General features: G+C 54.4%; 1 protein-coding gene across 1 annotated transcript; it reads right to left on the reverse strand.

The window, feature by feature from the left end:
* Positions 1–2521: 2521 nt before the first annotated feature.
* On the reverse strand, positions 2522–11703 carry Ninj1 (ninjurin 1). Its single transcript, XM_028763290.1, has 4 exons — positions 11578–11703; positions 5052–5280; positions 3770–3933; positions 2522–3191 (listed from the first exon to the last, which is right to left on the reverse strand). Exons 1-3 carry the CDS (start codon positions 11650–11652, stop codon positions 3779–3781), a joined length of 459 nt encoding a protein of 152 aa, XP_028619123.1. The 5' UTR covers positions 11653–11703; the 3' UTR covers positions 2522–3191; positions 3770–3778.
* Between the last annotated feature and the right edge of the window lie 220 nt (positions 11704–11923).

Genomic DNA, 11923 nt, shown 5'->3' on the forward strand with positions numbered 1-11923 from the left:
GGGAGAGGGAGAGGGAGAGGGAGAGGGAGAGGGAACTGGGTATACCCATTTCTCCCAGCTCCAGCAGAGGCCCTGGCCCTCAGGGGACACAGCAGGTGTAACTCATTCTCTGCACATCAGTGTTGGCCTTACATCAGGCTAAGTGCTGGTGGGGCAGGTGGCATGGGTCTCTGAGTGCGGGGAGTCATAGAGGACAGGGCTGAGAGAACAGGGACACACCCACCAGGTGATGGGTGTTGGGGGATGGGGACACACACAGCAAGAGATCAGGCCACCAGGGGTTTTCATCTCACCATGAGCAGCAAATGCCCGGCCAAAGGTCAGTTCTGAGCACAGATCCTTGGTGGAGAAAGCTACATGCTCACCCTGAGCCACCCTGCCCAGGGAATCTGGCTTGGGTGACAGGCTGGCCTCAGTGAAGCCACTTCAGAGCCCCTCTGGTCCCATCTGGGGTTTCCTCTTTTGATGAAGAAGGAACTAAGCCATGCATTGGCCAACATCCGGCTGCTGAGTCCAGGCACACAGGTGGCTGCTGCCCAGCCCATATGCTGGGGGACACACTAGGGACACAGTGCCAGGAGGTATGGCTCCAAGCCAGGTCTGGTAAGACCCAGGCCTTCTGCACAGGATTCTAGTCTCTACAGCTTTCTTGGACTCTTTCCCTCCAATCCCTTATTTAGTGTGCCCCGCAGTTTTGAGTTTATGAGTTCTGGGCTCAGTCAGTCCTCTTGCCCCAGCTTCTTGAGTAGCTGAGACTACAGACATGTACCCCTACACTCAGCTTTTCCCCTGAAACTTTTTTTTTTTAAGACAAGGTTTCTTATAGTCAAAGATAATCTCAAACTTACTAGGTAGCTGAGGAGAACTTTGAATGTCTGATCTTTCTGCTTCTACTTCCTGTGTGGAATAACAGGCATGCATCATAACACTAGCTTTCCTTGAGTATTTTAAAGCGAGTTTGACCATTTCTCCCATAGGTGTTTTCTCTCATTCACCACTTGGGTACCCAAGGTTGCAGTGGCTTCTGTGATGTCTTAGGGCCCTAGTTTCTAGAGGGGCTTACTGCTCACGCGTGAGGGATAGATAGGGAGTCAGGGTTCTGAGGAACTAAGCCCTGGCCCCTCACTCTATGACTTAGGAAGGACGCTTAGAGAGGGCAGAGGCTGGCTGGAGGGGATCAGGTATGGGTGGGTCTTATACCTCAGAGCACAGGGCCAATGTGAAGAAACTGGAGTAAAGGGCTGGGCTGGGAGGTACAGTGGGAAGAAGAGCAGAGGAGAGAGCAGGGGCTGGGAGAGCCAGCTTCTGCTGGGTGAGGGACAGGATCCCTGCTGACCATGGGCAGTGGCAGATGCCACTTTGGAGATGCCTAAGTGTCAGCTCAAGGTGGGCCAGCCACTCAACCATCGAGTGCTAGTGGGTAAAGAGCACACGTGACCCCACCCAGGCCACAGTTGGTAACTAAAGGCAAGAACATGGCTGTTTCCCAGGCTCGCACAAGCTGCCTTTCCCTGGTACAGGACAGCCAGAGATAGCCTCAAAGATACCAGTTAACAAATGCTTTGAGCAGCCATGGTGCATGCTGCCCTCCAGCCCTGCAACTCCAGGTACCCAGGTGACCCATCCTTGAGCTCCTTCACTAGAGCAGGCCTGAGGGACGCGCCTCCTGAACATGGAGAGGCTAGAAGGAGGATGTGGAGTCCTAAGTAGTGTTTTGTCATATTTTGCTACACAGGCCCTGGGCACGGGACTGAGGTCTGCAGTATACACTATCATTGGGTGCATCAGGCTCATATGCGGTTCTGGGAAGGCCAGCAAAGGCTGTTTCTAGCACTTGGCATGCAAACACTGGGAAGTTTAAATGCAGAGAGTTACAGTGTCTTTCAGGCTTTGTACCCAAGAGAATGGCAGACTCCAATTTCTGATCATGTAGCAGTTGGGGCCCAGGCACCTGTATTCCTCCTATATCCTAGGATCACCAGAGCAGGCTCCCAGTCAGGAGATAACCCACCTGCTAAGATGTTCACTGTGTGAGGGACTTCTATGAACTATTCTTGCAGTGTGTATGCGTAACATATACTTATGGCATTGTGTTTTTGTAGAGGCCAGAGGTCAAAACCAAGCACTATCTTCTATCGCTCTCTGCCTTAGTTTTTGAGGCCAGAGCTTACTGAAGCTGGGGCTCACTGGCTCCCCCTATCACCTCACCATCTACCCCAGCACACGCCACCACACCTGGATTTTTACATGGGTGCTGGGGTTTCAAACTCGGGTCCTCATACTTGTCCAGTAACCACTTTACCACTGAGCCATCTCGGCAGCCCCTCTTAAAATGTCCCTGTACATTTACTGTAAAAAGGCTGTTGAGCCTCAGATCTCAACATCTGTCTCAAAACCTAGCCCTAGACAGAAGGAAAGCTGAGAGTTCAACCAAGTGTGGTTGAGTGTGCTGCTGCCGCTGCAGGGAGGGTCTGTCGGGAGTGGAGGATGCTGTCCCAAGAGTAGAGGGTGGCACATGGAATCCAGCAGGGAAACATATAAGCTTTATTGTCATTCCTGATTAGAAAAGCGGGGCCTGAACCCCTGAGTTGGGGGCTGGGGCTCTTCCCAGGTCACTACTGGTAGAAGGTACCAGCAGGACCGGCAGCCCCCATGGGCATGGCTACCTCTTGATGGCTGCCGAGCCCAGGCACTGAGGCTGGAGCCAGTGGCCGCTACTGGAGCCAGCAGGTACTGATGGCTGTCCAAGGTCCCTGGGTAAAGAAACAACAAAGGCAGCAGTCTCCAGGGTGACCTGTGCAGGCTCCATGAGAAGTAGGGTCACTGGCGTATCAGCAAAGGGAGGAGCATATCCTGGTCCTTCTGGAATGTCCTGAGACAGAGGCCAGTGATGGCCCCTCGTCGAGTCCAATCATGGATTTGCTGCATGTCCTTGGGTAGGCAGTGACCATTCTCTGGGCATGGGTTTCTGGGGAGCTGTCCAGTTCCAATCTTCACGGCCCTGAATCTGGCTTCCACATCCCTTGGGTGGCTGCCCACACACAAGTCACAGTTGGATAGAAGTCCATTCCTGACCATGGTCCAGACCATGGGCCACCTTGAGTTCTGCGTACAGGAGAGGGACGCCATGTAAATACAGCAGTTGCAGGGGTCTGGACAGCTGGGCTTCAGGTCAGGTATCCTTAAGGTCTCTGGAAAGATGAAAAGAGAGGCAGGCATGAATGTTGCTAGGCCAGCTGACAGTGCCCCGGGTGGAAGGGTGCTGAGTCCATGCTAGTGACCAGCCTGTGGGCATTAGGGCCACTCAGTGTAGGGTGTAAGGATCTGCCCACCATGGACCAGGTGCTGCAGCCCTTTCCACACTCAATACAGTATTCCTATCTGTCTGTCAGGACTTAAAGGACATGCCCATAATGGTGACAAGAACCACAAGTGACCATGGCCACTGGCCTAGCAAACCTATTACTTCAGCTGTCGGCAGCAGCAGACCATGCCATCAGCAAGAACTTGAAGCCTGTGGAGACAGCTCTGGAGACACCCATGAAGAAGACAGGCCAGGGGGACAGGGTCTATGTTCCCACAGGCCCTAGGATCCTCTTCCTGGCCAGATGACTTACACACTCAGGGAGCATCAAGGACTGCATTTGGGTGATTAATAAGTGGTCTGGTCAATGCCTTATGTGAGGGACAGCCAGCCCAGAACCCACCACACCTACAAGCCTCCCACGGCAGTGGCAGCAGACGGTCTCAGCTTCCCCTGCAGACTCACCTGGGTGTCCTACTGCCGGGGCGCCACATCCACTACAGGCTTCTGGACCCCGAAGGCCGTAATGAAGATGTTGACCACCACGATGATGAAAACCAGTCCCGTGGCCAGGTTGTTAAGGAAGTCCAGCTTGGCGTGCTTGGCTGGGTTGTTGAGGTCATACTTGACTGTGGGCAAGAGGGACAGATGCTGCTCAGGGAAGCCTAGCCTGGATGGAAGTGTCTAGGGAGCACTGAGTGTAGAAGACAGGGCTCTTGGCCATAGTTACGGTTTTATTCCCCATTGAAAAAAATGCAAAAATTAGGCATGGATGTCCCTCCCTTTTATATCTGCCACTTTCTCCACGAGGAAAAGAAGCCCAGGCAGGTTAGGTGCTGAGATGTCTCTTCTAGATGCCAGCCAGGCCAGGTTTCCTTTCAAAGGCAAAAGCACAGCACTCCTCCTGAGGCTTACTCTGCAGACCCTGCAGTCTGCCTTAGGCTCTGCTACTATACCCATTGCACAGGTACTGACCCTGAGATCCTAGGACATCCCTCATTAGTCCGAGGTCATATTGCCAGAAAGTCAATGTGGGCCCTTGCCATTCCTGATGACATCTTCTGCTCTGGACAGGCACCAAGGTTGCCCTGGCAACCCCAGCCCATCTTCCTATCAACTATAAATCCATGCCTATGGTCACTTGTGGGTCATCTGCTGAGGGGACGATCAGTGATTAGGTTTGGGAATTAGTGGTTATACTCTACATGTTGGATTTTCATTCAGAACCAGAAAGAGTTGGTCCAGATCCAAGGTCATCTTCTGGGTCCAGAGTCATCTTATATCTAGAACCCCTGACTCTTCATCCTCCATTCCAGAGTCTCCTCCTAACTCCCAAGACATCACATCTCCCAGCAGCCCTGCCTCTTCTTCTTGCTTCCTAGGTAAGGGTCTTTGTCTCCTGTGTAGCTTGGCTGCTGGTTACTAGACATAGGCAGCAGGGTCAGGGCTGAGCTGGTCTGGGCAGGGAGGACTGGCTGGCAGTAGCTGTCTTATGGCAGGGAGCCACAGGGACCTAAGGGAGCAGGTACCCAATCCCCTCTTCCCCTGCACCACCCCACCTTCCAGACCCTGAGGACCCTAACCTCACTCTGCTTTCAAAGAGCAGGGCCAGATGTGGGGAGCCACAGCTTGGACCATAAGCCTGACTGCCTGAGGGCCAAGTGTCTGAGGTAGAACCATCGCTCCACCCACCGCCACAAATCTCCCTACCCATCCCTGGGGCTGTGCAAGCAGCCAAGGGTCCTACCCAGGAAGATGAGCAGCACGCCCACTCCGATCTGCAGCACGAGAGAGATAGAGATGAGGACCACGAGGGGCACGAAGAAGGCGAAATCGTTGCCCTGCTCCACCACGGCCTTCAGCTGTGACGCGTTGGCCATGAGCAGCGCTATGTCCAGCATGCTCTCCGCAGCACTCTTCTTGTTGGCGTAATGGTTTACATTGATGGGCCGGTTTCTCAAACCCCAGCGGGGTGGCTGTGGGGAGCAAGGTGTGTCAGCAGAACGGGGTCAACTTGGGGCTCTGGGAGAGCTACAGGAGGAGGTCAGGACAGGGTTCCGACCCTCCCTGGGGCTGCAGGGAGTTGCCAGAGCCCCTGTAGGTAGGGCTTCTGTTGCACCAACCCTGGCAAACGATCATGACTCTAAGGAAATTTCCTGGAGTAAAGTTCTGTAGAAAAGGAAACCAGAATGCCAACCTCAGCACACATACTGGTCTCCATTGGGGAAAGCCCAGGAATGTCACTATCCCGTGCAACAGGTACTCATCTTTGCCCACGGACCCTTGGCTTCCCCTCCCCCAGGGTCTAGGTTCCCGCAGGTACCAGGAAGAGAAATGAGGTAGGAGTAGACAGACCCCTGCATACTGGCTCTGGCTTGAACTCACCCTTCCTGGGCTGAGCCCAAAAGTCTGGTCAATCCTGCCTTGGTTCACCTCCTAGCCTCAGCCTTACGCCACTCGGTGGGACCACACACACAGACAACACCCTCAGCTTCAGCATCACCCTGTGGGATGGCTTGGTCATCTTGTTTAGCTACAGCTACTCAGGATTATGTGGCACCAAGAGCACACAGCAGGTGCTCAATAGATGCACCGCCATCCTGCATGTAGTAGAACAGGATGTGTATCTCCTGATTGCTCATAGTAAAGAGAGAGATAGTTCTGGGTTTCTTTGAGGGTAGGCATCTCTTGGTGGCATTCTCTTTTAGAGCTAGATCCAGCCGCTGCCCCTCCCTGGCGGCCATTTCCCAGGTCACCTCCCATCTCTCTTACATGGCTAGTCACAAGGAGCCCTATTGATCTTTCTCTACCTACGGGGGCTTCCCTTTCCAGATAACCCCATGCTCCAAGGTTCTCCTTAAAGGACCCTCCTTCCAGGATACTGCCCTTGATTTCCCTGGTAGGACCTGGCCCTCTCCTGTCATGAGAGGTCACTTCTCTGGCTGGCCTGCTTCATTCTAAGGTACCTTTAAATGGCTGGCTTCCTCTTTTTTACTGAGCCAGTCGGCAGTCTCAAGCTGCCCTGGTTGGGCCCCTTCTCAGCTACCTATGAAAATCTCACCAAACCTAGGCTTAGCCCTTTGTCCACTAGTGCCCTGAGCCATTGAGCCCTGTACTGTAGCCTCCAGGGAATGGGTCTAGAGCTAAAAGAGGTGGCCAGGGCCTGCTGTTGGCAGCCAGCCACCTGGAACCACCCTGAAAGATCCTGTTTCTAGACTCATGAAAGATGCAGGGACTTGGGGCAGTGCCGTTGGGCTGTGGGACAGGCGTCCACTGTGCTCAAGTGACTGTTTTCTGCAGGCCAGAAAGTCTAAAGCAGGTGCCACTGAACTGACAGGGTGTGTATCATTAACCTGAACTTTCTTCTGAAGTCACGTGTTCACGAAGGCAGGCAGTGTGGGTGATGGGAGGCAGAGGTGGGCTCTGCTACCTGAACCTGAGCTAGAACATACAAACCACCAGCTTTCAAAGTAAGCTGCACTTTGCATAGCAAGTTCACTTGGGTTAAAATTCTTACTCAGGAGCACGTTCGCGCGTGTGTGTGTGTGTGCGCGAGCGCGCGTGTATGATTTGTATGTGATTTCATGTGTATATGCAGTTGTATGTATTGTAGAAGTTTATGCGTGCATGGATGCACATGAGTATACACGTGTGCTCAGAGTACTGTATGTGCATGCTCATGTGTCACACAACACATACATATAACACACAAACGCATACAGATAAACGGGCCTGCATGTGTATGCACACACAAACACAGAAAGCAGAACTTTTGGTAGCTTCGTTAGTGGAGCAGAGGTCTGCAATGGATGAAATGAGACCGCGAGGCCGAGCTTGCTGGCCACTGGGCGGCAGGAAGAATCTTTTGGTTCTGGACCATTTAAAGGCTTCCTGACCACATGGTCACAAGGAAGAGCGATGAATGAACTACCTCATGTCCCTACCCTTCCTTACCCACTGCTCTAGCATTTAGTCACCACCGCCTGTGCCCCTGCTGAGCTCTCTCACTTAAGGAGCACACTGAGGCTCTCTGTAGTGTAAGCTCCTCCCAAAGCCACACAGCAAGTAGGGGTCAGGCTACAACGTGAACTTACACTTTGGGGCTCAGAGGCCTGGCATCCGAGACTCTGAAGGGACTGAGATCCCAGGGCGCTCTGTCTCTAGTTCAGGACAGCTAGTCTTGCTTAGCCTCAGTGTCTTGCTAAGTCACAGAGCTTATGGAATTAATACCCCGAGGTGGCTCAGAGCCCTTGGGACCAACAAAGACTACAACCCATCAGCCACCTGCTTACCTTTTACCCTGCCTCAGGCTGAGGGACAGGCCCAAAGGCAAAGCAGGCTGGCTATTAAATGGTGTTAAAGTCTACCTCTCCACAGCCTGGCTCTGTGTCCCCACAAGCAGCCTGTCTCTTCTCCTTTGTATCTGGGGTTGCCCTCTGGGGAACTTGTCTGAAACTGAAGAATAGGACACGTTACTCTACCAGGGATTGGGGGTAGGGGGGCTGCTAAGGGAGCCTTGCAGGATACCTCCAGGGTCTGATCCTGAGCATGCTGGTGACTGTCCCACAGGCCTCTCCTAAGACGCATAGTAGGATGGACCCAAGACTCTCTGGGCCACCCAACCACAGATCAAGGAGTCCTGTGGGCCTAACTTGCTGCCTGATCATGCTAGGAAACCCTTCCAGGCCTGTGCTAGTGACCTGGGCAGATCAGGGAGAAAATACCCTGGTTAATATGTACCAGGGCAGGCGGGAATTCCCTGAAACCTCCCAGCAGCAGCTGGGAACTGGTGTGAAGTGGGCTATTTTCCTCTAACAACCAGGAAGGACCATCATGGGTTAATCAGCCCTTACAGGGGGCTGCGTTTATGAGGGCCTCATCATGAGGCCTAGGATCACCTGACTGTCCATGGCTGAGGTAGGAGGGGAATGGGTACCTAAGAGCTGGCTTAGTCATAGCACACTGGGGATCTGTGCCCATCAGCTTGACCCACAGAGCAGGTGCTATCCTTCACAAACACACCCCGACATTCCCAATCTCAACATACCAATGGCTGTCAAGGTGACTGCTTATCAGTAAAAAGACAGGAGAACACAGGGGACTTTACAAGGCGGGGCTCAGTGGCTATGACCTGTGGGAACACACTACATCAAGTGGCAGGGCCAGAATGTTCCTTTACTCTCAGTGTCTGGCTCTCCCCCAGTAATATAACTTCAGTCACTGAGCAATACCAGCACATGAACAAAGACAGATACATGGAAAAGAAAAGCCAAGCCTGGCATGGGTCTTCCATTAGCTAAAATATTGTCCTAGGTAACCCAGAGGTCCAAGTCTAGATAAATCCTGGATGACCCCAGCCTGGACTGCTCAGAGGCCCTGTCAAACACCAGTAGACAGATACTGGGGGTTACTACGGTACAGACACCAGCTGCCTGTCCATCCCTAAGCTAGATCCGGCAGAAAGCCACCTGTGCCAGCCTTCTGTGCCCCAGCCTGCATCGTCCATTCCCTGGGAGCCAAAGAAGCAAGACTGAAGTTTCTCTTGACTTCACACATGTATTCCCAGCAGGAAACCTCAGTGTGACAGCAGGAAGCATGGGAGGCGGAGTCCCCACAGCAGCTGGGCCACCGGCTGGGCAGACTCACTTCCTGTGGGTCAGAACTGACCAGGAGTGACCCAGAGGCCCACTAGGATGGCCTTTAGAACTTGGCTAAGATCCAGACTGTCCCAGGATCTGCCAGGCAAGCAGAAAGGAAGAAAATAGGAATCTTCTCCTGGCAGCCAGCTGAGGCCAGGCAGAGGGAAGGCCGGTGTGCAGCACATAATGCCAGGACCTGGAGACCTGACATGTGGCCACAGCTATCTCAGCCTGCATTCAGTGAGGGGCAAGAAAGCAGGTACCACAGGGTTATAGCCCAGTTCCATCTCAGCCACCTCCCTCTGGCAGTGCCTAATGTGAAGCTACCCCCAGTGTCATGGCATAAACATGGCATTTCCACATTAAACTGGTATTTACTGTTTCTCAGTTGCCAGGTAAAAGTTAGCTAACTCACAAAAACTGGATCAGGCTGTGAACACTAATGGGGCCTTTAGGTAGTTGGCTCTGGGGCACCTAGCATCTGGAGGGGTCTGGTCAGAGCTTCCCCAGTGTTATACTTGACAGGAACCAATCAGGGAGGCTCTGCTGGGCCTCAACTACCTGGGAGGTAGTGGTGCCCCCTTTTCCAGAGGGGAAACTGAGGTTCCCTTGGGTTCTCATCCTGGGGACAGTGTTTTCCTTCCTAAACTTCTCTGGATGTCACCATGAGACCATGGAGAGTGTCTCCATAGCTAACACCGCCATGTACTGCACTCTGCCTGCAAGCATTTCCTTTACATCAGCCATATAGTTTTTACTTAGCGGAAGCACTTACTATGCCACTTCATAGATGATAAACTGAGGCACGGAATGCTGACATGACATGCTTTAGAGAGTTGGAGGTAGGATCCTGAAGTTGGGAAGGGGGACTGGACATCGAGCAGCCTTTACGGTTAGCCACACCCCAGAGAAGCATCCTGTCCCCAGTGACTCTAGATAAAACCTCCCACCCAACCCTGTATGTTCTCAGTCATCAGCCTCTGGTCTCCTCTTGTACTGTTTCCTCTGCCTAGGTGCTCTTCCACTCACACCAGAGGGCCAGATCTGTCCCTCCAGTAAGCCAATGCAAACAACCCCACCACACAGGGAGCCTTCCCTGACCCCTATGGTCCCTACCAACCACGACAGCAGGCAGGCAGGCAGGCAACCCTGCATATGCTTGAGAAGCCAATGAAATTGATTTCATTCTCCCACCTGGCTCTTCAAAGAAATGGTGGGGAGAATCTCTCTCTCTTATTCCCAGAGCCAAGACAGTGTTCCCTGAGCAATCCAACCCAGTCTCTCCTGTGTCTGTGCTCAGAATTCCCTTGGGAGGCACAGCTTATCCGGCTGAGGGCAGAGCTGAACAGACATAGCCCTGAAGGCAAGGCCACTGGTCAGGGACAGGCAGAGTTCCCCTTCAAATCAGCTTCTAAACCACTGATCCACCTGTTCCTGATTTGTGTCCCTTTTCCTTCAAGGCAGAGAGATCACTGGTTCTTTATCTTAGACCCACATACAAAAGGCCCAGACAGAACTCCCAAAAGGAACTCAGTCAGGGTGTCGCTTGCCCACTGCTTCCGGAGTGTTCACACATTTTAGAGGAGCCCAGGTCTCAGCCAGCACACCTGAACGAGGAGTCCCAGAGCGCTCTCCTGTTTTCTCTTCTCATCTGGGAACAGACGTTTGTGCTCCCACCTCTTGCTCCTCTGGTCCCGCCTCCCTGTACAATCCTGTTCCCACTATATGAACCTGGGCAGAAAGTCTCTGGTCTGGTCTGTTTTGCACCACAGGGACTTGTGGAAAATCCCAGCCTGGTGCAATTCCCCACCCCCATCCCGGGGGGGGGTCGGAAATAGAAGGAATGTCCAAAGTCAACATGTCACCGAGGGACAGAGGGCCATGCGGGGTGATACAAGTGAAGGCTGGGCCCTGGCATGCTCAGGTCCTGCCCTGGAGGTAGACTATGAGGTGAGGGGTCAGGAAGGATGATCCCTCAACATAGGCATCCGACCACTGCTGTGGCCTTGGCAGGCTAGGCAAAGCAAAGTCGAGGCAGGTCCTTACAATCCTAGAATTGGCACCCTGAAGATTGAGAGGGTGGCGTTCTGTTTTTCATAGGCAGGTGACCGCAGCAGGGACATAGCCTCGGGTTTCCCCTATCACGGCTGCAGGCGACTGTGTGGTCACAGTGTGGTGACGTAGCTGTCTGCCTGGTGCTGGCCTCCAACCAGGAGGTGGTGACTCCTCTCCCGCCCACCCCAAGGCACGCAGGAGGAGAGAGCCCAGAGGCGCTGGAAGTTGGAGGGTGGTGTGGGAGGCAGGAGAGCACCGGAGAGCGGGATGCCAGCCTTCTCCACCCAAGGAGTGCTGCCAGCCAGACGCGGGCTCTGCACAGCAGGGCGACGGCAGCAAGCTAGACCGCCTCTGCCTACCTGCTGTGCTGGCCCCAGACCCGTGGGACCACCACTTGCGCTCGGGATAGGTCAAGCACGAGTTTGCTCGGAAGCAGCGGCCACCACCACCACCCCGCAGTGGGGACGCCGCGTGTACCGGGCCCGACGCCCACAGGTGCCCATTGCGGAGCCGGGCCCAGAGAGGGCGGCGCCGGCCAAGGTCACACAGCAGCCGAGGCAGGCGGTGCTGAGATCTTACCGAGGCGTCAGGGGAACCGGGGGAGCCCGGGCGCAGGTCTCCGTTGAGCTCGTACTCCTCGGTGCCCGACTCCATGGTGCGGCCGCCCGGGCCGCCCAGCACACGGCCTGAGCGCGCCCGCGCCTCCGCCACAGGCTACGGCTATGCGCCCGCCCCCGGCCCGCCCCGGCCCGCCCGGACACGCCCCCCGCGCGCGGCCGCCCCCGGACTCCGCCTCCACCCGGGCGGGACCGGGCCTAGACGCCAGCTGCTGAAATCGCGGCTGGCCAAGATAACACATCTCAGGCCTTGATGTCCCCAATTCTCAGGCTCCTTCACGATGGCTAGGGCAAGCATCTCGGCGCCT

Source organism: Grammomys surdaster, unplaced genomic scaffold (genome assembly GCF_004785775.1).
Source record: "Grammomys surdaster isolate TR1022 unplaced genomic scaffold, NIH_TR_1.0 137, whole genome shotgun sequence".
NCBI classification, from domain to species: Eukaryota; Metazoa; Chordata; class Mammalia; order Rodentia; family Muridae; genus Grammomys; species Grammomys surdaster.